This window comes from Quercus robur, chromosome 8, assembly GCF_932294415.1.
Source record: "Quercus robur chromosome 8, dhQueRobu3.1, whole genome shotgun sequence".
Lineage (NCBI taxonomy): Eukaryota > Viridiplantae > Streptophyta > Magnoliopsida > Fagales > Fagaceae > Quercus > Quercus robur.
Genome location: NC_065541.1, coordinates 62,065,448 through 62,091,150, shown reverse-complemented (window position 1 = coordinate 62,091,150; position 25,703 = coordinate 62,065,448). Strand labels below are relative to the sequence as shown.

General features: G+C 35.1%; 2 protein-coding genes and 1 non-coding gene across 6 annotated transcripts; all 3 read right to left on the bottom strand.

Moving 5' to 3' along the window:
* Positions 1-4,283: 4,283 nt before the first annotated feature.
* Positions 4,284-4,430, bottom strand: LOC126697969 (small nucleolar RNA snoR143). Its single transcript, XR_007646340.1, has one exon. It is a non-coding gene; the product is annotated as a small nucleolar RNA snoR143 (small nucleolar RNA).
* Positions 4,431-6,916: 2,486 nt separating this feature from the next.
* LOC126697520 (factor of DNA methylation 5-like) lies at positions 6,917-14,519 on the bottom strand. 4 transcript variants are annotated; one of them, XM_050394543.1, is made up of 8 exons: positions 13,489-13,779; positions 13,049-13,170; positions 12,880-12,952; positions 11,954-12,102; positions 10,076-10,270; positions 9,689-9,901; positions 7,682-7,933; positions 6,917-7,257 (listed from the first exon to the last, which is right to left on the bottom strand). In XM_050394543.1, exons 1-7 carry the CDS (start codon positions 13,541-13,543, stop codon positions 7,697-7,699), a joined length of 1,044 nt encoding a protein of 347 aa, XP_050250500.1. In that variant the 5' UTR covers positions 13,544-13,779; the 3' UTR covers positions 6,917-7,257; positions 7,682-7,696. The 4 variants fall into 4 exon arrangements, with proteins under 4 accessions (XP_050250500.1, XP_050250499.1, XP_050250498.1 ...); XM_050394542.1 differs by lacking the exon at positions 13,489-13,779 and adding an exon at positions 14,306-14,519 and having other exon boundaries at positions 12,880-13,170; XM_050394541.1 differs by having other exon boundaries at positions 7,674-7,933; positions 12,880-13,170; positions 13,489-13,780.
* Positions 14,520-22,055: 7,536 nt separating this feature from the next.
* LOC126696587 (factor of DNA methylation 1-like) lies at positions 22,056-24,384 on the bottom strand. The gene is made up of 5 exons (XM_050393296.1): positions 24,204-24,384; positions 23,266-23,360; positions 22,608-22,790; positions 22,227-22,436; positions 22,056-22,133 (listed from the first exon to the last, which is right to left on the bottom strand). Exons 1-5 carry the CDS (start codon positions 24,382-24,384, stop codon positions 22,056-22,058), a joined length of 747 nt encoding a protein of 248 aa, XP_050249253.1.
* Positions 24,385-25,703: the final 1,319 nt, after the last annotated feature.

The following is a 25,703-nucleotide window of genomic DNA, read 5'->3' as shown; positions in this document are numbered from 1 at the left end:
TTACCCGAGCACAAAATACAATGGGAGAGAACACAAGGGAATAGAGATGAATTGAATGCTACAAAATGAAGCTTAACTAACAAGGTTGTGAGTTGTAAAAATAACACTTCTTAGAAAAGATTTATTATGTTGTCAAGCTGTTGCATCTTTTAAATAGGGTGTGGATCCTACTCCTACAAATGAAAAACTCATTTTTATGTAAGAGGGATTTTGTACGCGTTTGTTACAAATAAATGCTAGCTTGTGATGATGAGTAGCAAATCAAATAGTATTGAATCTATTGATAAGTGCCTTCCTCGAACTGAAGCCATGTTGCCTCTAAAACCATCATGAGAGCTGTTTTTGCTTCAAAATAGTAGGGTCTAAAGACTGAGTTTGTTTTAGTCCAAGCATTAGAAAAAGAGCATCACAACAAAACACAGCAAGAACTGCACAGAAGCTGAAATACCATCCCAAGCTAAATTGTGTGCCTCTATTGACTTCCTTGGACAATTGGGAAGTGTCGATGCTAGTCTGTAATGAGCTTACACTAATTGTACACCAAGTGCATGCATGATGCATATTACGAAGAAAGAAGGAAAGAACCTGTGTTAGACTTATAATTTGGCCTGAATTGGATTGAGAATGACTTTAATCCAGTCAATTATATTGGGGTGTGAAAGCAAAGTGGATTGAGATGACATTAAGGACGAGTTGGTCTAAAGTCTCGTCTCCAGTCTTACACTACCATAAAGAGAACAAAGGAGATCAGATCAGTGACAACCAACTCAGCATTAGATTTGAGTGCCATTGATTTGACAGGAAGAATGTGCCAAACAACTCCCTATCTTACTATATTTGCAATTTGAGTATTTCAAGAATTCTTTACTTTCATAGAGTTGAATAAATCGATAAAGTGCCATTTGGATTAGGCAGCCAATCCAGGTAATCATCCATTGTTTCTTAGGGACAGTGAGGATTAAAAAAACTTGAAATTGAATTCTTTTTATTGAAACCATGCAATGAAATGTGCAACAGAGAGATAGGGAGACAGAGGTTTTCTTAAGCATCCTATTATGTAAGAATTTTTTTTTTTTTTTTTTTTTTTTTTTTTGGTTTCTACAGTATTTCTTTAAAACTTTCAACCAGAGTCTAATTATTGTTTGTGACGGGTGGGCCCATAACGGGGTAAATTTAACGGGGTAAATTGCTGGCCCAAGGAATTTTTTCAAAGTACTGGTGCCCGAACTTGAATTAGGGAGCTCATAATCAAACTCAAGACAACTACTTTAAGACCAAGTGCCCAACCACTTGGCCAACCCCATTGGGTTATTTTGTAAGAAATTTACACTACCTTTTGTAATCCTAATTAACAATCTGTGTTTGGAAATATTGTATGAAATTTACACTACTTTAGGTAATCATAGTTTAGTTGAAGGCTTGAAAAGGCTTGATCCTAGCTCACCTGTCATTGTTTGGTGTGGTCTACATAGCTTTGAAAAAGCTTTGTAGTAATGTAAGTGTCATAAGACTCATAACAAGAATATTGGGCCATATAACACCATAAAAGGATCATAATTGAGGTATTTTCAGCAAAGCATCATATAGGTATTCATGTCATTTGAATTAACTTCCACAGTCCTCAAGTATGAACCATAGATGCTAGTTTGGTTTATTTGATTTGTTTACAGGAGAATCAGTCCAGGGAAACTCAAGACAAGCAGCTGCTGCCAACCTAGAAATATCATGACAGTGAAGTTATGGGGGGATTCAGAGACAGACTGAATGTTGCTGTTATATTCTATATATTGTCGAAATAGAAGCAAAAGAAAATCATGATCTTTTAAAAGCTGTTTCTCAAAAAAAAAAAAAAAAAAGATCTTTTAAAAGCTCATTCCAACACCAATAATGCATGCTAGTGCATAGCACTGCATACTACATTTTGTTTAAGCATTTTTAGTTAATTTTGGCATCCCAAACAAATGTTTAATATATAAGATTTACTTTAAAACTTTTGTAATTATTAGGTTTAATATGAAACCACCTCTAAACAATGGACTTTAAAAAGTAATAATACTCTTTTTGAGGTGAAACCACCAACAATTAACTCTTCATCATTTAGGCAACCACAAGGTGAAGACCCTACTCATTTGAATTTACATTTGTTGCTTTAATATGAGCAATATGCCAGTTGAGTTTGAGGCAATTACAACTAATATTTGTTGCTTTGTATTTCAAATAAAGGTAAATTAGTGCTATTCTTACATTATAGAATTAAAACATAGAACAAAAAAAGGGTAGGGCAACGACCAACGTGGCAGTCCTATTTGAATGTGACTATAGTAGCACCCTATCCATTGGGTCTAGTGCCCTGTTAGGTGCAAAGGGACTATAGTGAGCCATAACTTTCCAGACCTACGAGGAACACTAGTAAACCTTGAGCTGTTGAGAAAGGTAACCTAAGTGAGTCCATATTTGGACTCGAATCTTGGACTATACACTCAACGCATTTTATGCATTACCCAAGACCACTAGACCACACCCTTGTATTAAACAAAAAAGCTCTCTTTTTTAATTTTTTATGCAACATAGAAAGATAGATACCAAGCTTTATGTTCTCTCTTTATCTTTCTCCTTTGATAATTGATAATAAGTTTGTGTTTGCTATCTTAGAGCATTAGCATTGAAGAATGCTAATGCCATATTTAAGGCATTTTTGGCATTTCATGGCTCAAAAACACTTGCATCAAACAATTGTAAACCCCACTTTTGCAATAGTGCTACAGTACAATTCTAAACTTAAAATTGTACTGTGGCAGTATTCTAAAATATATATATATATATATATATTTTATTCCACCCCCGATTTCTCTCTCCGACTTCAGTTCTTTTCTCTCTCTTCCTTCTCTGTTTCTCCATCCCTGCTCTCTCCTCTCTACAAACCCAAACACCATCTCTTCTCTCTCTTCCTTCTCTGTTGGGTCCGGTGTTTGAGTCGTGGTTGGGTTGTGGGTCCAGTGTTTGGGTCGTGGGTGACGGCGTGGGTTAGTGGTGGTTGTGGTTTTTGGCTGTGACCAGTGCTTAAAGGGGTTGTAGGTCGTGGTTGGGTCCGGTGTTTGGGTTGTTGGTCGTGGTTGGGTCCGGTGCTTAGGTCGTGGTTGGGTTGTGGGTCTGGTGTTTGGGTCATGGGTGACAGCGTGGGTCAATGGTGGTTGTGGTTTTTGGCGTGGGTCACTGTGGTTTTTTTTTTTTTTTTTGGCTGTGACCAGTGCTTAAAGGGGTTGTGGGTCGTGGTTGGGTCTTGTGTTTGGGTCGTTGGTCGTGGTTAGGTTGTGGCTGAAGTGGATTGTTGGTCGTTGATCGACGAGTTGGGTTTGGATCGGTGGGCTGGGATCGGTTGATGATGGGTTTGAAACGGTGGATCTGTTGATCGATGGGTGGATCGATTGGGTTGATCATCGATAGCTCCGATGGTGGCTCCGGTGATGAATTTTTTTTAATGGGTTTGCTCCGGTGGGTTTCAAATCTGTTGGGTTTCAAATTGGCGGCGTGGGTTTCTGATAGGTGGCTTGGGTGGTGGGTGTGGTGGCAGTTGTTGGCTCTAGTTTGATGGTTTGTGTGTGTGTGTGGCTCTGTTGATGGGTCTGTGTGTGGTTCTGTGTGATGAACCGGTGCTAGAGGTTGAGGGAGGCTGAGGAAAAAAAAAACTGTTAGAAAGCCCAGAAAAATGGAACTGAAAAAAAAAAGAATCGATTAGAAAGAAATAATAAAGAAAGATTAAATAATAATATTTTAATAAAAATAGAGTTTTAATATGTGGAAGGCATTATAAAATGAGATGGTATGAATAATAAAGTGACTTTTTGATATGGTAAAATAAAATAGGATAGAATTCTTTGACGTGGATGCTCTAATTTGTCTAAATAACAAAGTTCTCATTTGTTTTTGTTCACAAGGCATAGGCTTTATTTTTTATTTTTTAATCACCACAAAGGATAAGCTTAAGATAGAACAATCTCTTTTTCTTTAATTCTTTGCAACCATAATATTAAGGCAAGGTATAAATGCCTCAAACTCATTGAACGAATCTCTAAGTTCCCATTAATCAGAGCTTCAAATATATGTCCTGCAACTATGCCAAAATCCAGTTTGTCCTCAAAGTTATAGCATACAGGGGCAACTCACCCAACCAAACCCTTTTCAAGCTTTCACTGGCATTTATCATTGGTTACAAAAGAATATTCACATCAATTGGAACCCAATATTTAACAAAAGATAAAATTGAACAGAGACAAATGTTATAAAAATGTGAGATGTTTTTAGTAGACAAAAACGGGAAAGTAAGGCCCGTCATCTGTGGAATCATCTCTACGGTTGTCTGGCCGCTGCCCAATCACACAAACTACATTTTTCCAAAGAACAGATTTTTGTTACAAAAACTGTTTCCGAAAAAACAAGTATAGTAATCAGGCTTTCAATGTACGCACTGTTGCTTCAATGAGAACACAATAACAAAGTGTTTTCTCATACCAAACACAACATATGCACAAACAAAATGTAAAAAAAAAAAAAAAAAATTAATCCAAGGGTTTAGGGGGCTCATATCAAGTGTAAAAGAATTGGATCTGTCATTGTGGGAACAAAAAAAACCCAAATCGAGAAAAAGAAAAGAGAGAATAGAGACACGAAAGTTTCAGATGCCAAAGCCTATTAGGCGGCACCTTTGGCTCTTTTCAATCTTTTCTCCTCCAAATCGAATTGGGTTTTTCGTTTTTTCCTTGTTTGGTGGAAAATAGAATCCCACTCGAGCCCTCTCTCTTTGTAATCATAGCCCTAAACCCATAAAAAGAAGTGACTGTGTTTAGGAATATATGGATTATGAAAAGCTTGTATGAGGGTTTTGGTTTTGGGCACAGAGGAGAGAGAAGACCGAGGAGATTGAGATTGAGATTGAGATTGAGATGAAAGACATTGTAAGCAAAGTTAGTATTTATAGGATCGTTTTCTAGGGTTTTACGTGGTTACCAAACTCGACAACCTGCGGCGGGCTTAAAAGGCCAATCCTGGTCAGGTCGAGTTTTAAGCCCAGCTCAATCTGGGCATAAGGGCCCATTGGGTTTGAGAGGGTATCTCATAATTTATAGACCGATGGCATGCAATCATCCTGTCACAAAAATCAGCCTGAATTTCAAGTCCAACCCAATTTGGGTATGAAGCGGACCGGTTACTGGGTTTCACAATTGAACCGGCAGTTCGTGGCTTCCCTGCTCTCTTATTTGGATTGAAAGAAAGACAAAAACAAAAACAAAAAAACAAAACTCCCCTTTCTTTCTCTTCTTTCTTTTTTATCCCTTTCACGAATTGCGTTTTGCCAGATATATTTTTTTTAGAAAGATTCTCCATTGGATAAAAAATGAAAAAATAGAAAGAATCTAAATAAAAACGCATACGCGGGAAAGGGTCCCCACTACTTCTTCATTCAGGGGAGGGATTAGTCTCATTACGGCGAGAGGTGCACCTAACCCACCTACCCACTCGTCAATCACGGTGTTCAGCTGACTTGCACTAATGGATCCCTATTGTATTGGAATTAGGCGTCCACCTTTTTCATGTTGTCAACTAATCTTTTTAATGTTCGATTCTACTTTATGTTAGAACATTTTTGTGAATGCTATTCTGATTTAAATGGCCCTGTGTCCTGTGTTAGGAAAGGCCTTCGCATTCCTAATCCGGTAGGGGGCCGGACGACTTTGTTTGCCCTAGTTTGGTGAATCGCACCCCCACGCAATGACATTGTTTCTGCGCCCCTTATCGTGTAAAAAGAGGAGGTACTTCATTCAGTTCATTGATAATTAATTCAAATTCTTAGCCTAATATTGGTAGATTCTTGATAATATTACTTTTTTTTAAAAGTTATTAAAGTCTTATATTTTTTTATAATATGAGTGATGAATTTATTTATATTTGCTTCCTCTTTAGGTAATTAAATATGTATAGAGGATGGACCGTTTGTAAAGAGCACTAGAAACAAATTCGAATTATGCATTACATTATTTGCAAAATATCTCACATTATATAATAATTGAATGTAAAATGCTTTATGTTTCCTTTAAAAAAAATTTAAAATATTTTTTTATAAGAAATTTAAAATACTTTCAAATAATAAATATAGATAGCTTAATTCTAAAAATATAATATATTGTATCAACCATGGTTTTAAAAACTGGACCTGACCAATCGGTTTAATCGGGAATCTGGCATTAATTCGGTTTGATCATTCACAAAAATCGAAAATTAGCGAAAAAGTAACCTCTCCACCCAAATCAACATCAAAGTGGACTAAAATGGACCAAACTAAATGAAATGGATGGAATGGATAAAGTGGACTAAAATGGACCAAACTACGGAATGGAACGAAATAAACCAAAGTGAACTGAAATGGAATGAGTGAAATTAGTGAATGGAATGGACCAAGGGGACCAAAATGGACCTAGTGGACAGAAGATTAAAATAGACCAAGTGGACCAAATGGACCCAACTAGAAACTTGATTGAATGGACCGAATGGTCCAAACTACTATATTAATATAGCTCAATATGAGCATGATAACAATAATGTCAATAAATACTACGCGTCATCTTTTAGATATTATATAGATATGTAATTCAAGTCTTCTTTTAGATACTATATAGATATGTAATTCAAGTGTTACTTAAACAACATTCAGTCCTATAGGCTATATCTTCGAGTCCTAAATTGTAAAAATTTTCAAAAATCTGAACTGAAGACAGCAGCAAGTGTGGGAAATTAGCTACTGGGAAAGACGTGTTCAGCTACCACCAAAAGTGTAGGCTTTAATCATGTTATCTTTTGTATAGTTAAGATAACATATCATTTGCACTTTTTTTTTTTTTTTGGGTGTTAATACGGCAGATAATTTTATCGAAAAGAAGTTATAGTTGTTGTACATCATTTGCTACAATTTGCTCAATGCTTGGACGGGTATTCACCATCCAAACTAAAGCCTGATAAACCCTAGCAAACTGTGCCAACTCAAGTACAATCCTATTACATTTTCTCTGTGCAGCACCAAATCAACAGCTTTTAAAGCAATGTAAAGTTAAATACAGTCAAGTATTGGGAAATTCATCACTAGGCTAAATGTATCTACTCTTTTTAGACATTAATGTCTGTTTCAGCTCTGTTAACTGTGGCGTCAATTTGTCTTCTATCATATAGTCAACCAGTGAATGATGCTTCTGCTACCTCTACTTGTACCTACAGGGCAATCAAACAACATTTGTAAGAAAATTTACAATCTTTTAATATAAAGTCATGTAAAGGAGGGCACAAGAAGATGAACAAGATAAAAGCTCAAAAAATGGAGGTCATGAAAATAAAACAAGATGTGTGGAAGTGAGTGGATGACCATAAAGAAATCATCTTAAAGCAAAAAGATCATAATACATGAAAATGATTATAAGAAATAGCAACTTAGAGACCAGTCCACAGCGAGAGAGAGAGATACATTAATATCTAGGGGCATGAAGATATCATGCAAGATTAAAACGCTTTCTTTTAAGAACTAGGTAGAGGGTGAGGTCTGGCTTCAAGACACGGTAAGTGTGCGTGTGATTACTTATTAGTTATTACAAATAAAATAAAAGCAAATGTCAACTCAGAAAGGAACTTACAGACTTACAGTGTACAACCGACATTAGCGGCGTTTTCTTTTACGCTTATGAGTCTTCAATTGCTTGATTAAGTATTGAATGATTTCTTTCATACTGGATCTCCTTTCCTCTTTTAAGTTCCAAATTTCTGGTACTGCATACCTTCCACTGGCATTGACTTCATTTATTTCCAGCAGTGCTTTGGTTACAGCCTTGTATACATCCTCACCCCATTCATTCCTCAACTCTCGCAAGTTTTGGTCATCTTCATCTATTTGTTCCTGCATTTCTTCGCAATTAGTGTCAACAGTTCCGTACATAACATACATGAATTATTAAGAAGGCATCAATAGATACCATGTAAAGAAAAAAATTCACTTTTATTCTAAGCATTTGAAAGGAATGATAAGGGTGTCTAGATGTCTCAGAAATTAAATTGCTCCTTAATTTGGTTCATGTCCTTATTCTGTACATTGACAGCTCCATAACAGAAAATGGTAGCCATAACAAAATTGATAATAACAAATTTAAACAGTGGAGACCAGTCATCATGATGGCTACTTATTTCCACATTGACCCATTGTGGAATTCCTACTTTTATTACAATTTGAGCAGGCTATAGGAATTTTTTCAAAGGGGGTCATTAAGAAACTTAAATTAAACAAAATTTAATAAAAAAAGAACTTGAATATATATAGTTATCGAAGAAAAAAAAAACACACAAATACATGAAGTTTTACAAATTCCTTCTATGAGTTTTCATATTTTGAAATCGTTTCATGATAGTTTATTATTAGTTATCATTATCTATAGTCAATATAAGTATGACCATTTTATTTTGTTAAGTATGTTTTTTTTTTTTTTGAATGTAATTGTGGTTATATATTTGTCATTGTTTTTATAAAAATATTTTAAACTAAATGACAAAACTCAACCCCACTTGCAATGTATAATTATTAACCCATATAACCACACTCATCCATACATAAAAAATACACTAAGTTGCCGTTTGATTGTGAAATAAGCTAAAATGTGATCAGGGTGTGCAAAATTATTTTTCAGAGTAAATTAAATTAGTAAAGCAATATTTTATATACATAAATATTTTTTTTTTCAAGTCAGAGGTTGATTAGAACCCCCTGAAGTGTATGTGCAGCCACCCCTGAATTTGGGGTACATAAGGACCATTGAATTTCCATGGGACATACAGAAGGTGCTCTCATTCTTTAAACCCTTATAAAAAGCCATATATTTAAGTGCAATAATGATTTAGTCATTTACTTCCATATGTAAGTATGATTTAATGGAAACATCAATTAGTTTGCATATGATTTTTGCCCAGAGTTGCCTATTTTTTGATATTATCAAGCCACAATTAATTGAAAGGTCATTAGGAAAGTTAAGGTTCCTAAAAGAGTGGCATTTTTTATGTGGACAGCAGCTCATGGTCAAATTCTAACTTTGGATAACCTTATGCTTCGTGGTTGCCCTTTGGTGAATCGTTGTTGTATGTGCTATTGTAATGAGGAATCTGTGGATCACCTGTTATTTTTTTGTCCTATAACTCATTCTTTGTGGACGTATATGCTTCGGTTGTTTGGAATTGATTGGGTCATGCCAAGTTTAGTTGTGGACTTATTATTTTGTTGGTATCATTGGCTTGGGAAGCATAATTCTAATATTTGGAATTTGGTTCCAGACTGTTTAATGTGGATTATTTGGATTGAACGAAATCGGCGTTCTTTTGAGGATATTGGGAAATCTGTGATTTAGTTATTAGATTTATGCCAACGGACCCTCTTTGATTGGTCTCGGTGTTGGGGTCTCTCGGATTGTTCTACTCTTATGGATTTTCTTGTCTATTAGAATAGCTTAGTGGCTGCTTGTGTCTTTTTGTTTCTTTTTACTCTTTGTTCACTACCGTGAACTCTTTGTATTTTTCTTGCTTTTCTTTTTTCAATAATATTTTCTTCTTACTTATTGAAAAAACAACTAATTGAAAGGTCACAAAGGCTTGAAAAGGTGAATGAACATACTTGTGGTTCACCATTTAGCATAACAATCTTGAAGGGCTGCCATTGTGGATTTCTTAATCTTTCTTGCCATTTTGAACATAACTTAGCAGATATCTTCTTCCAGTCCATACCAGGGAATTTTTGTGAGCACATATGTTGAAAAGGTTTCCAGTCAATCTCGCCCATTCTTTTTATTCGCAGATGTGATCTCCCATTCAACATATCTTGCAAGCTCTGCATGGTGGAACAGACAGGAGATCAAGCTATTAAGCATCTGTATTTTTTTTTTAATCATGTTTTGAAGGTGGAACTAGCAAAAAGTCAGAGGTAGTTGCCAAAAATAACAAAGGCAAATTGGTTGCATTTTTTTGTCAACTGTATGCAAAAGATGAATGAATAGAACCATACCTCCACTGTTTCTTTGCGAGCCTCTTGTAGCTCTTGGTTAGTCATACGCTCTTTAACCGTCAGAACACAGTTAAGACTTTCTAAATCTTGCATTGCATCTGTCTTTTCATCTAATTCCTTTCTCAAAGTGTTGATCTGAGCATGTAAATTATTATCACATTCTACAGTATTTTGAGCTAGCAATTTTCCTTCCAACTGCATGAGTTATAATCAAATTTTGATGTTAGCTTACCAAAAATCATCATCAAGTTAATTATAAAAGGAATTCAAGAAAATCCCGTGATTAATATTTAGTTATTTACACAAAAAGAAATTGCATAAAATTAATGAAAAGGCTGTTGAAAGTGAAAAACAAGAATTTTCACTGGCACACATGCAACTCTTCCAGATCAGCATGGATATAAGGCTGCAGATATATTTTACATGCCATTACAGTCATCCAGCACCCCAAAGATATTGACAACCATGAGTAAAGCAGAGGACATTACAGATTCAAGTAGATAACAACATCCCATGTATCATCGAGTGCATCAACCAACCAATTCACATCATAAAATATTAATAAGAAGAATGAAAAACTTGAAGAAGAAAGATTCTGTGAAGCATACACTTGGACCTATTTTGTTAGAGACAGTGTTTCCCACGTTTCATGAGACAGTGTATGGTTGAGACATCAATATGTTAAAAGAATTCCTTCTAGTTAGCCAATGTTTATATATACGGAGTAGAATTGTGGAGCAGTTACAACTATCTGTTAAGATTAATAAAGAATGCTTTAGCTTCTTCTAGCTGAATGCTAATCTTTATAGCACAGTTCATGCACATTCTTTGACTTTTCTGTAATAACATAGATAGAATGTAGGTTCCAAGCAGATGCTGGGACTAATCTGGCTATTTCAACCCAAATTTCAACCACACTGCTTTTTGCATAAAGGGCTACACTTCTGTGAAATCATTGGAACTCAGAGGATGTTTTGGCCAACATAATAATATCTATTAAGACTGACAAAAGCTTCTTTGAGCCCATTCTAGCTGAATAGTGATCTTTTTTTTCTTTTTTTCCTTTTATTGGTAAGTAATACATGCACTGATGCACTTAACAAGTCTCAAACCCACAACCTCACTCTCCACCCATTTTTACGGCAGAAGGAAGTGTCATTTGAACTAGAGCTCATTGGCTGATCTTTTATGGAACAGTTCATGCACATTCTTTGACTTTTCTGCAATACCATATAGAATGTGGCTTCTGAGTAGACACTCAGAATAATCTAAGTATATAGACCCAAATTTCAACAATACTGCTTTTTGTATAAAGGGCTACTGGTCAACTTTTGTAAAGTTATTGAAACTGAGAGGATGTTTACCAAATATTTGGATATCTATTAAGACTGATAAAAGACTCATTAGCCCCTTCTAGCTGAATGCTGATCTTTATAGAAGATTGTGCACATTCTTTGACTTCCCTGTAATACCATATAGAATTTAGCTCCTATTGACTGGCGATACAACAAACAGCCAGAGGTGTGAAATTGCATTGCTGCAGCTAGAGTCTTGCTCAGGACAAGAACTTAAAGAGAATCAATCAAGGTCCTATATAAAGCTGTACCTTAAAATACTGTTTAACTCCACTTCACAGTAACAAAATGCTAAACCACTCCCATTGGCATGCAAAATTGAAAATTGAAACTGTCAACAGAACACCAGAAAGTTACCAAAGGCGTAAACTGATGCTGTATCACTTTTTCATCCTTTAAGTACTTCTGCTACTTACTATCAACTGAAGACAATTTATATTTTAAAACAATGTGGAATTTTTCAATTTTTGTAAAATTCCAGATTTTGAGAGATGCTCAGTTGTCCAGTGACTACCATACTAACCTTTTCAATCACATTCATTAAATTTCTACACTCCAGGTCATTGTGTGCCTTACTCTCCTCCAATTCTTTAGTTTGCTGCATGAGCTCTTTCTTTTTACATTCCATGGCACCCTCCAGCTTCCTGTTAATGGAATGCATCTTTTTCTTCTCTGTGGAAAATAAAAAGTATGAAATAAACACAAAACGAAAGAAAATTTTATCAAAAAATGCAAGAGAAATCTAGATGCTGTGCAAGACTATACTAGCTATAAGTACATTGATAAACGCAAACTAAACAGAATAGATGAATGAATGGAAGTACGACTAACATCAAAAGAGGACAGCAACACTCTCAGAGACATGTTCAGACTTCATAAAGTATGTACTACAATAAATAAATTTTAGAGACTGACAATAACATCCTGTATTAGCTTGCTTCAAGGAAAGATGCTACTTGTGAGCCTTTATCGACTAAGCACAGTTATTATAGCAGGGATGGGAGCACTTTGGCTTCTACAGAGACAGGTTCGCCTATATCTCTTGACGTTTATTTAAAATAGAAAAGCTTGGATTGCATACTAGAAAGCAAAAGAGAAAAACTTGCTAGTTTATCACTGAGAAACTGATAGAAGATCTTGCTAGTGCATTTCCTAACTTAATTCTATGCCATATGAGCAATGAGAATTGAGAGGTCAACTATATTTGACTTGCTACCCATGTCTGAAACGCTAAAAGTAATCTAGCTGATCTAAAAAACTGTCATGCCATAAGAAAATTGTTCAAAGAAAAACCCAGAATCATTGTCTTATAGATGCCTACCAACTTGGAAAGGCCTATTTTACAGACATTCAATGTCATGAACTTTGACATATACATGACATGACAACAATAAATAAGGAATAGTACAGTAAGCTTCTCCAACGGCATGTTTCAGAAAAATAAGATACCTGCATGCAACTTATCTATTTCATTCACGAGTAGTTTAACATATGCAGAGGACTCAGAGTACTTGTGCTCCATTTCCAGCAAACTTTTCTGTTTGGAATCAATCTCCTTCGTAAGCCCCACAACAAGTTGGCGGACAGTAGCCGTTGTCTCATTATACTTATGCTCCATCTCCAACAACCTTTGGTTCTTGTAGTCAATCTCATTTGAAAGACTCACAGCAAGTCTGCGCACTTGATTTAGTTCCTCTTCGTTCTTGTCGTCTGACATTTGGACATAAATTTTGAAGTTGCCTGCAACATCAGTCAAAAACAAGATTAAGCAAATAGAATCATCAGGTGAACTAAAAGTGTCAGATTTAGTACTTTATCCATCCAGAAAATTAATAATTTTTGCATATATACAACAACAACGACCAAGCTTTAATCCCAAAATTTTGGGTTCAACTATAGATATTCAACAAAGTAGTCAAGATTGGCCACATGTATGTTCTATTCTATCCAAAGTCATATAATTTGTGGGTATATGTATCCTAAAAAATAATATCAACCATGAACTAAAATTATATGGCTTTTACAACCAATTTATACATGTGGAAATCAGAAACTCACCCTCCACCCATTTTGATGGGAAACAAAGCTGCTTGCCATTTGAGCTAGAGCTCATTTACAAGTTTTAATTTCCCAACACCATAACCAACATCCTTTATAAATTGATGGAACTTATGGAACAGTCATTCAGTATATCTTAATTGTTTGTGTATTTCGCAAATGAGAACGTCCAACTTAGCTGAGAGAGTCCAAATATTTCAGCTTGAAAAGAGACATAACTAAGGTGATTTAGGTTCATGAATAAAGAAATCTAAATTAGCAAATCATTTTGGCTAAATAACTAAAAGTAAATTTCTTTAATAAAGACATACCAAAACAAATACATCCAAACTATTACCAAATCGTAATCGTAGAAATCATGATCATCATCATATACAACAAATCAAACCACATTCACTTTAACCCAGTCAAATAAAATGTGAAAGCAAAGATTCCGAAGACCCAAATCTTCCAAAATCCCCAAGAAAAATGAAAGCACTAAAAAACCCCACTTAAAAAACCCATAGTAAAACATATATACACTTCCAAATCACACATTTTTTGCTTAACAAAACACAAACTTTTTCTTTCTTTATGGGTAGGTGGTCCATGCATACACTCACTTTTCTTGTGCTTAAGTTATTATAAACATGAAAACCCACAAAAACTAGACAGACGAATCAGAATGTACATAAATCACAACAATAATTGGAAACACAAACAAAAATCATGGATTGCCATTGGACCCAGATCTCAAAACACAATTTTTAACATAACACAAGCCAATTACACCCCACCCAAGTAAAGGAAAAGAAAGATAAGAGACAATAAAAAATACCAAATCTGATTGGCAATTATGGAGAGTGAAAAATCAGGAGCTTTGCAATGTGAGAGATTCGTTAGGATCAGAGTTGCAGTGAAGACTTGAGGTGCAAGAAAGAGGTGGTAGGGAAAAGGTGGCAGTGGCACCTAACATTGGTGGTGGTACCGAAATGCAAAGTGGCAATGAATCAGAAATGTAAGGTCTTTCCGTTGGAATGCACTTTGTGAAAATAGATATGCGGGGACCACTACACTGATATGGTGGATTTTGTTTACAGTTTCGATAAACAGTATTATTTGTAAGTTTACGTGAAAGTGATTACCCACTAAACTAACTTTCATATCAATTCTACTCTAAGAAACAATAAAATTTAGAAAATAAGTAATATTATTCGTAAGTTTAAATGAAAGTGATTATTGGCCATTCACCATTTGACCTCTTTAATAATAAATAGTATTAAGGTGTGTTTGGATATTGCTTATTTTATTGAAAATAAAAAATTATTGCTAAAAGTACTGTAGATAAAGGTAAAAATCAGTTGAAATAGTATAATAACGTTTATGAATAGTGTCAAAAAGTGCAATAAGGCCCATGAATAATAGTAAAAATAAGCTGAATAATGAAATAATTTTAATTTTTAATTTCAATCCAAAAGCACACTTATTGTTTTTTATTTTCCGTCAAAAACAATTTGCAAAATAAGTTATATTTGTAAGTTCAATCATAACGATAGAGATTTAAGGTTAGTGATCACTTCCCTCGAATCATCTAATTCTCTCCATGTTTTAGTTAGATGTGGAACACAAAAGATAGCATTGATTTACTTGTATGAAAATTTAAGTTTTTCAAATATATGATTGTATTTCAGATTAGGATTCTTTTCATTTGATTTAATCTATTAATTCTCTCATTATCATAGTTTTAGTTTTTTTTTTTTTTTTTTTTGAAACCAACTCCAACTTTTATTAAAACTCAAGAACTGTCAAAGTACAGAGCTTCTATAGCCACTGGAGGGGAGTCCTCCATCCATACAATTACATCATCAATATTCTTTGCAAATCGGGCAAGGGAATGCGCTACAGAGTTAGCTGTACGTTGAACACAACTCATTGTCAAATTGGTCATTCTTACTGCCAACCCCTTCACGTCGTCATACAAATGTCCCAGCCGAGAAAACTCAGTCCGCGAACTCAGTAAATCCTTCATGACCACCGAGTTGTCTCCCTCCACCACAATATCCGTTAACCCCGTGTCTATTGCAAACTCTAGTGCTCTTCTACATGCAAGGAGTTCAGCCTCCTCACTATCTACAACTGAAGGTCCTCTAGCTGAGAAAGACGCCATAACTTCGCCCCTCCCGTTCCGGATTATAGCCCCGAAGCCCGACGCATGGATTTCCTGGAAAATGGCTGCATCAAAGTTGAGTTTAAACCGGTTTTCAGGAGGCGGCACCCATCTCGAGCTCCTCTCTACCACGACCGGAACAGCAAGGTGTTCCTGTGATGCTCTGTATTCCTCCAAAAAAGCAGAGGCCCGCTTCACCAGTTGATTCGGGTCTTGGATCATGCCTCCAGTCTTGACCTTGTTTCGCTGTGTCCACAATAGCCAGGCTTGCACCACAAACAGATCCACTTCCTCCAAAGGCAATCTGTAAAACAACATCTCCAATAGCTGCATAAAACTATTATAACTTCCTCCACACTTCTGAATTCTCTTCGAACTCCCTGCCCATACGTGCACCGCCACATTGCATTCCCATTACACATGTAGAACCGATTCCATCTCTCTTTGACACAACTCACAAGTGCTATCATCAATCACTCGCCTCCGGACAAGATTTTCACTGGTAGGGAGGATATTATGACAAGCCCTCCACACAAAAATTTTAATCTTGTTGGGAAGTTTGAGTTTCCACAACTTGCACCACACCGGATTGACCTCCACCCCTTTAGAACACTCCTCTTGAGATTCCGCTTCCCGTTCCAGCTGTTTCGCTAAATGATATCCAGATTTTACCTTATACTTCCCTTCCCTGTTGTGTAACCAAAACAACTTGTCTTTACCCAATCTCCTACTCAGTGGTATTCGAAGAATTGCTTCAGCATCTTCAGGATGGAATTTCATTTCCACCAATTGTCTGTCCCAAGTCCGAGTTGTCCAATCGATCAGCTCCACCACCCTCCACTCCCACTCATCATCTTGTGAAGGGTGAATCACCATGTTGGTTGGATGATTGGGAATCCATTTGTCCCGATTAACCCGAATTGCCGACCCATCTCCCACTCTCCAGCAGCTCCCTTTTTTTAAAATTTCTTGAGCAGCCATAATGCTTCTCCAAGCATAGGAGCTGTTAGGAGACACTCTTGCTTCCAAGAAATTACATCTAGGAAAGTATTTTGCCTTGAAGCACCCATACATTAATGAATTAGTATCCTGCACTAACCTCCATTCCTGTTTAGCTAACATTGCAAGGTTGAAACTCCGGATATCTCTAAAGCCCATCCCTCCCTCCTTTTTTGGTTTGGACAACAGATCCCAACTCCGCCAATGAATTTTCCTCTCATTGCCCACTTGTCCCCACCAGAATCTTGCACACATGGCATTTAGCTCATTACACAACTTCATTGGTAATTGAAACACCCCCATTGTGTAAGTAGGTACGGATTGTGCAATTGCTTTAATGAGCACTTCCTTCCCTGCTTTAGACAATAACTTGCCCTTCCAACCTTGTAATTTTTTCCAAACTCTATCCTTGAGGAAGGAAAAAGTTTGGTACTTTGAGTGCCCAACTAATGTAGGTAGACCCAAATATGACTCGAATCTATCCACCTCCTTAACCCCCAATGTGCTTTTAATCCAATCCCTTTGCCTTGCCTCTGTATTGCTACTGAAATACACCGATGATTTTTCGAGGTTGATGCATTGTCCAGATGCCGATTCATACAGCTTTAATATCTCCAAAATCACTCTAACTTCTTCTCTAGTAGTACGGCCGAAAAGCAATGAGTCATCCGCAAAGAGAAGGTGGGAAATACTAGGAGCTCTCCTGCAAATTTTAACACCATGAAGCCTATCTTCCAATTCAGCATTTGTCAGTAAAGAGGTAAACCCTTCTGCACATAGAAGAAACAAATAAGGGGACAACGGGTCTCCTTGACGGAGCCCCCTAGAGGGTTTAATATTTCCATAAGATTTACCATTAATACAAACAGAGAAAGAAGGCGTGGAGATACAACATATTATCCGGTCAATCCAAAACCTGGAAAAACCCAACTTTGTCATAATCCCTTTTAGAAAGGCCCACTCCACCCTATCATACGCTTTACTGACATCCAGCTTCAAGGCAAAAGAACCAGTTTTTCCTTTCTTACGGGAATGCATGTCATGTAATTGTTCATAGGCAACTAAAATATTATCTGTAATAAGCCGCCCGGGTACAAAGGCACTTTGAGTAGGAGAAATCAATTGGGGGAGTATTTGCTTAAGCCTGTTTGCCAAAACCTTTGAAATTGTTTTGTAAATAACATTGCACAAGCTGATTGGTCTAAAATCTGACATTTTTTCTGGGGATTTAATTTTTGGGATGAGGACAATTTGAGTAGCATTAACATCAGGTGACATAACCCCATTATTTAGAAAATCTAACACCGCATTAATCACATCATCACCAACCACATGCCAGAATTTTTGATAAAATAAAGCATTCATATCGTCTGGTCCAGGAGCCTTTGTTGGTCCCATTTGGAACACCGCTGCTTTTATTTCCTCCGGACTAAAGTCACTGGACAAGATATACTGCATCTCAGGGGTAATTCTGTGATGAATAGCCTCAAGACATTCCTCCATCCGGTCACAGTCACCTGCTTTGAAAATGTTCTCAAAATAGTTCACTGCTACTTCTGCAATCTCATCATTCTCCGTCACCCAGTTGTTTGCTTGGTCCCTAATCCCCTCAATAAAGTTCCTTCTCTTTCTCTGTGATGCTTTAGAATGAAAAAACTTCGTATTCTTATCTCCATGTTTCAACCAAGAAATTCTTGAATGTTGCGCCCAATAGATTTCTTGTTTTAACAAGAGATCATCCAGCTCTTTGCTTGCTTCCAAAAGAGCCATTTTGCTATCTTCAGTCAACTCTCCCTTCCCAAGTGCCTCCACCTTAGCTTGGAGTCTTTTTATTTTGTCCACGTCTGGGTGAGTTCTAGAAGAACCCCAAGCATGCAAATCTCCACCACATGTTACTATTTTCTCCTTTATTCTTGCCAAACCCGAATCTGCCCTTGCTTCGTTATTCCATGCATCTTGGATCACTTGCTCACAATCCTCCCATAAAAGCCACGCCTCCTCGAATTTAAAACTTCTTGAGAATCTTGGACACATCTTATTAGCTTTCTTAATGTGTAGAATTATAGGTGCATGGTCAGAGGCATGAGAAAATAGATGTGTTAGAGAGCTTGCTGGAAACTTTGCTCTCCAACTCTCATTATCATAGTTAAATAAGAGATTTGAGATTCAATCTCCCCTACACCAAAACATATTGGTGTCTTGATCTGATAATTAATATCATAAACATCATAATTGGATACCATAGATTAAAACTCTATATATATATATATATATATATATTTTTTTTTTTTAAATCTCCCATTATCATTAAGTACCATTTTTAAATGGGGTGGCACACCTTAAGTTTAACCATAGATTCCGATAAATAAACTCTCTCCAGATCTATGTATTTCATTGATCATATAGTCGTATCTTTAAATTTAGAAATCTAAAGGCAGCTAATTTATACTCATTTTAAAATTATCTTTCGTATTTGTTTTTGGTATTTAGTAGTATAGAAATGTAAAGATACCGAAATATATAAGACTTTCTTTTCTTTTTTTTGAAAAAAAAAAAAAAAAATGAGACTTCTGCAACAGAAAATTTGACATTTTCAACGGGCAATGTTTTTTGCTTTAGGTTGATGGGCGAGTATTTTCTTATAAAAGTAACATTAAGACTCTAGGGCATTTTAGTAAAAATAAAATTAGTTTTAAATAATTTATTTTAATTAATTATAAATTTATTATAGATATTATAAATTTTATTACATAAACCTCACAAACTAATGTGTTCACTTTTAAATACAATACAAAAATAATTAAAAATTTTAGGGTTATTGATTTAAAAACAATTACATCTATTATCATGATAATTTGCAAACTTTGAAGTTTTAACATCTCACTAGTCGGAAACACATGTAATGCGTGATAAATGTTATAAAATTATTTTATAAGAATCTAATGTAAAATTTGTAGGTTAAAAAGTGTTTATAAGTATTTTCTATTTTTTTAAGTTTTATGTAATGGAACATATAATGTATATTGCTTTCAACAACAATACATAGTGATTGTGGGGGTGACAAACCAGGGAGCCCATACCAATGTATATGTTGGGCCAGGTGCCCAATTCAAAGAAGAACTCCTCCTCTGCCAGGCAAGGCCGAGGACAAAGGGGACAGTTTGTTATTAAGAGTGATACTCTGGACCATTCCATGGAAGAGGATAAGTATTAAGAAGGAAAAGAACAAAGGGAGGCCTGAAAATATCTAAGAGAAAGCTGCTACTATTACATTAAGTGCTCTGCAACTAACTGAACCTTGCTTTTCAGCCTTTACAACCACTCCCAACGACTTTGGGAAGGGGCTAATGGAATAAATATCATCACTATCAACCTAAATCTACACGTGGACGGTGGAAATGGGAGGAAGATAGTATAAAAGAGGGGGGAAGGACTGGTAAGGGGGGAGATAGATGAAGAACGAGTCTCCTCGGATTTTATCCGAGGACGTCTCTTCCTAGTAAATTTATGTCATCTTTCTTTCTTTATCACCCAAATCTGTTGGTTATTCGTCTGATCCGCTAAGGTCCAAGTTTCCAATCCATTTTCTACAAATTCATTGTATTTGGCTCATTAAACCAAGACTCCATACAATTTGGGCTTGGGTTCCAAAATAGAGACCCTACAGTGATATATGTGTACGTGTGAAAAACATAATTTAATAAAAAAATTTAAATTACATAACTATAACATTGTTTTATATAAATGGAGAAAATGTTATTAAAATGATTTTTTTTTTCCAAAATATATCATAATTGATTGACAAATTTGAACATATCAAAGAATATTAACCAAAAATGTACTCTCACATTCCATGGAACACATACATTAACTATTAAATTATTATATAAATTTAGAATTGTAATTTTTTTTTTCATTTCAAATATAAGTATAATGCCTATATTATTGAAACCTGGATTTTAAAGTAATCTTTTGAGTATTTATCATTTTTATTGCTTTTTTAGGGTTCATATCTCTAATTTCTAATGTCTATTTTGTATTTATTTTTTAGTCCAAAACTAAAAAGTTTGGCCCAAATAGAATAAAATTTTCACACTTTTCAACCCAAAATTTAAGGGGGAAAAAAAGAAAAGAAAATTTGAGTCCAAAATTAAAAAGGCAACCTACCAAAAAAATCAATTAAAGGCTCAATTAGTTCAAAATTGACCGAATTAATCTAAAGTGGGACCGAAATGATACGGTAATGTGCATGACATTGTTAAAAAATCTTTTTTCCAGCTTAACTTAGGTGGTATAGTTTTTCCTATGACTAATATATTAATTTATAAATACAAAACAAAAAATTAATTTATTTTGTAGTTTATAAGACACCAATCAAATTCATTGTCACGTTAGTTTGTAAATTTTCATAGTAAAATTAGTAATAGATTTAGCATTGTCCTTTTCTAGCACTAGTATGATTTGGAAGACCATATGACTACAGCATAAGTTACAAGCAAAATATCATACATATTCAAGCCTCAAAAGCATATTTTGTGATGTAATGGGACTTGATCAGATACATTAGTTGCAAAAATCCATCTTGTCGATGCTTTACAGAGTAGTGCTCAATCTTCTAGTTAGATCAAACAATTTGTGGGGTTACTAAGAGCTCTCAAAGTTTCTATCTTTGTAGAACTTGCACTTTGAGTAGAGTGAGTAGTACTACCACTGCTAGACTAGATATCATTGTCATTATCTTCTACGCTTAAGAGGCTTGAGTGTCTTCAACTCTTCAATCATGTTCTTAATTACCTCTTTCAAACTGGCTTTTCTTCCCTCATTGAAGTTCCAAAGTTCTGGAGGTACATAAGACTTGAGTGTCTTCAACTCTTCGATCATGTACTTAATTACCTCTTTCAAACTAGCTTTTCTTCTCTCATTGAAGTTCCAAAGTTCTGGAACTACATATCTCCCGCTTGAGTTGTAGTCATTCAATTCCATCAATGCATCAGCTACAGCCTTGTACACTTCCTCGCCCCATACACTCCTCAACTCCTTCAGCTTACTATCACCTTTATCTATTACTTCTTGCATTTCAAAGAGTTATAAGTCACAAAGTGAATGCAAATACGATTCAGCAAGTAATATTAAAATATCTAACATGAGTTCAACCAATTCATTTTGTTATAATGGCAAAGACTGCTTTGTCCATCAAGCCATTGGGACAGTCACAATACTAATTCATCGCTGTATAGAATGTTCCGTTTTCAATTTTATAACTATAAGATTGCTGATGAATTGGTTATAAAACATCACTTGTGTTACAATGCTTTGGAATTTAAAACTGACTTTATTCATTTTTCATGATTTGAAGAATTGGGCACCCTATAATAAGAGAAAAAACATATAATAATTCCATTTATTGAAGTTGGCCTTTATTCTACAAGGAAAAATCATCATACTGTTTATTGTAATAGACAAAACCAATGTCCCTTACTACTTCCTTGACAACAATGCCCTGAGATATTTTTATACAAGAAACATCTCAGGTATCCATATTGAACTTTAAACTATATGAAAGAAGTAATAAAAAGAAGGTAAAGAAAAGTACCTGCAATTTTCCATCAAGAAATTCTGTTTTGAAAGGATGCCAAATTGGATTACTAACATTGGCTTGCCACAGTAAAATTAGTTCTTCTGCATTTACCTCCCAACCATTAGGGAATTTTTTTAAGCACACATCTTTAAACAGTTTCTCATCAACCTCACCCATTCTTTTGATTCCAAAAAGGTCTTGGTCATTCCAAATATCTTGCAAACCCTGTATGGCAAACACAAAGACATCACTTCTTTTTGTTTTTTGTATTTTTTTGTATTTTTTTGGAGAGGGCAGATATTAGCAAAACAAAATGGTAGTTGATAATATACATAAAAAGTTGAGCATTTTCAGTAAACATTAACCATGTGCAAAAGAAAATAAGAAAAATCTTACATTTATCAATTCTTTGTGAGCATCTTTCAGCTCAAGGTTACTCATATGCTCCTTAATTATCAGAGTTTGGTTAAGGGTGTCCATGGATTGCAACTCATCCACTTTTTCCTCCAGTTCTTTTCTCAGGGCATCAATTTGGATGGTTGATATGTAGTCGTGTTTTGTAGAGCTTTGAGCTTTCAACTATAGCAGTTAAGATGTTAGCTTAATGTAAAACTATTGTTGGAGTTGGCTCACAACAACTATCAAGTAAATGGCAGACAAAGTTTTGGCAAGAACCATATGGAATTCAATCTAAACAAGTTCTAGCTAGAACTGCATGGATTCTTGGAATTGAATCCAAATTCTAAACTGGGCAACAAATAATGGCAAAATATGCACATACAACTGTAATTTGAATACATTTAAATTGTTCCATAGCAAATGAAGGAAGCAATACTTGCAGATGACAAACAATGCATATGAATTATACAAAAGGTTGATATGTTGTTCAAGTAATCCTATAGGCATAACAAAACAAGAGGACTAGCTTTACACCGTAAAAAACAACCAACCTTGGATAATATTACCAGGACCTTATGTTTGGCATTGCAAATGGATAGAGCCCATATATGGCTACAGTCATTCATAAAGGATCATTTACAAAGTTTCATGTTACCTTTTCCCTCTGAATGAGTAAACTTTTTCGCTCCAGATCAATCTGGGCCTCTCGCTTCTCCAATTCTTTAACTCTTCGGCGACAAACTGTGTCTTCTTCATTTCTAAAGAATTTATTATTAAGTATGAGATAAGCACACATGTTCTAGCATTTCAAAGTGCTGCAAAAGATCATGCTAATTCAGATTAGTCAGATCTCATAAAATAGAATTAAAAGATGCAGAAGAATTGTAGAAGACAGAATCTAACAAAGTTTCAATGCAAGATATACAACTGAAGCAAAGGTAGTGCTAAATTGACTGAATTTCACAAGGGAGTGAGAAACAAAGCCACAGATTAAAAGTGTAAATACCAACCATGAGGGTAAAGAGGCAATGCGAATCATAAGGTTGCAATTCTCTCAAGTATTCGAATGGAGTTTACATGCTGGACTAGTTGATATTCAAACATGATTTATTCTCCCATTTCACATTTAAGTTCACTGCAATTATTATAATACTAGCAAAGAATGCATTCACAAGCTTAATTAAAACTAGACTGCCATTATATACCAATCAACCAATCCTTCTGCAGATTCAGCAATTTTTTATAACATAGACACCATTAAGCTCACTCTTTCTAGACAAATTTTCACAGGTATAGTTTGTGGGGGTATAGCTTGGTTGCTTGAGTCTTGCTAGAGTTGCAAAGTTGTTTTTTTTATCCAGAGACAGGATTCCCATTTTGAACATATTAAAAGCTTTAGTCCCATCCCAATGTGTGAACGATAATATGAATATGTCATAAGTGATATAACACAGGCATGTAACAAACAAGAAAGCATGGATTCAACCCATTCAATTTTTGGATTGCATATGCATAATGAGGTAAGATAAGAATAAATAACTTTGAAGCAGGTGGAATTTGAAATGAATTTGCTATTAATGAAGTGTAATATACCTTGAGAGTAAGCTCGCTGCACTTGCTGCAGCTTAGCTTTCTCCTCCATCATCATGTGAAAGGTCTCATCTAACTTGCTCTCCATTCTAAACAATTTTTCATTCTTGACATCAACTTCCTTGGCAAGGCTCACAACAAGTCTGCGTGCTTTATGCAACTCTTCAAGAATATAGTCATCCATTTAAACCTAAAATATAAAGTGCCCTCAACATCAGTGATACAAATACAACAAGATACATCAAAATTCTAGAAATATAAATAAACTACTTCGTAATCAGCAAATACAAGGAACAAAGGTCACTTATCCAAAGTGAAATTCCCTTTTAGATTTACATCTCTAATGGCCTGTTTGGATGGAAGGGAGAAGGAGGGGAGTAGAGTAGTGTTAGCTAAAAATAAACTAATTTTATACTAAATCTAATCTACTCTACTCTACTCTCCCTCCCTCCCTCTTAATTCAAACAGACTATAAATGACCCAGATAATAGTTCCAGCAACTGAAGACAAACAACTATAAGACAACTAGACAAGTCCATGAGACCTTCATGCAAGCTCACCAGATCATATGCATAGCACAAAACATTCAAAGTAGAATTTTGATATATTAAAACCCTTTAGCATAAAACATTCAAAGTAGAATTCTAATTCATCAAAACCCTTCAGCATAAAATATTCAAAGTAGAATTCTGAAATTTTAAAACCCGATCCCATAACTCTTGCATTTTTTCTCTATTTTATAAATTCAATTCCTTTTTCTTGTGCTCTGTTTAAACAAAGCAAATCTTTTCATTTCAAACTCATCTGTTCAAATACCTGCCCATTGTTTTATTATGATTATTATTTCCCAACTTATATAATCAACATTATATTCTAGCACTAATCACAGCTAGGAAGTACGAACACAGGTACAGATACAATATGGTGACACAAGCAAATTTTGAAAAATTATAACATGACACAGGCGGTACACAAGTACAGCACCCCAAATGAAGCATCCGTGCTTCCTAGGATCACAGTGGCCATAATTATAAATAAATAAAAATAATAGTGTTGATCCCTTTAAATTCAACTATTCAAGAGGCTAGAATCTCCAAGAAGCAAATTAAGCTTATTATCTCCTAAAATGAGAATAAATGTATAGTATTATGTTATAAAAACAATACAAATGTACAATTCACAATTTTTTTTTTTTTTTTAATAATTAAAATTTAGGTCTAAAGAATTCAACATTGTATGAGAATGTTTCATTAAGCTTAGTAAAATCTTACAACAAAGTATGATATTTAATTAAAATTTACATAATGTACAACAAGTCGAAATGAGACATTGAATTAAATTAAGAGAGAACCATATAGTTCCTTAACTTTTAACACTTTCTAAACACACACACACACAAATGCATGCTTCTACATCCCGCATATTAAAGTTTTTTATGGTTGAATAAGAGATTTGAGATTCAATCACTGCTTATACCAAAAATTGATTAATATCTTAGTCTGA

What these genes read in the sequence shown, in the direction of transcription:
- LOC126697520 (XM_050394541.1), bottom strand. Translation starts at nt 13,543, where the DNA reads ATGAGCTCTAGCTCAAATGGCAAGCAGCTTTGTTTCCCATCAAAATGG. An exon ending in CCCATCAAAATGGGTGGAGG is followed by an intron (nt 13,171 to 13,488) that starts GTGAGTTTCTGA and finishes CTGATGTTGCAG; the next exon opens with GCAACTTCAAAATTTATGTC. An exon ending in AATAGATAAGTTGCATGCAG is followed by an intron (nt 12,103 to 12,879) that starts GTATCTTATTTT and finishes TATTTTCCACAG; the next exon opens with AGAAGAAAAAGATGCATTCC.
- LOC126696587 (XM_050393296.1), bottom strand. Translation starts at nt 24,384, where the DNA reads ATGGATGACTATATTCTTGAAGAGTTGCATAAAGCACGCAGACTTGTT. An exon ending in TACTCATTCAGAGGGAAAAG is followed by an intron (nt 22,791 to 23,265) that starts GTAACATGAAAC and finishes TAACTGCTATAG; the next exon opens with TTGAAAGCTCAAAGCTCTAC. An exon ending in CTCACAAAGAATTGATAAAT is followed by an intron (nt 22,437 to 22,607) that starts GTAAGATTTTTC and finishes TTTGCCATACAG; the next exon opens with GGTTTGCAAGATATTTGGAA.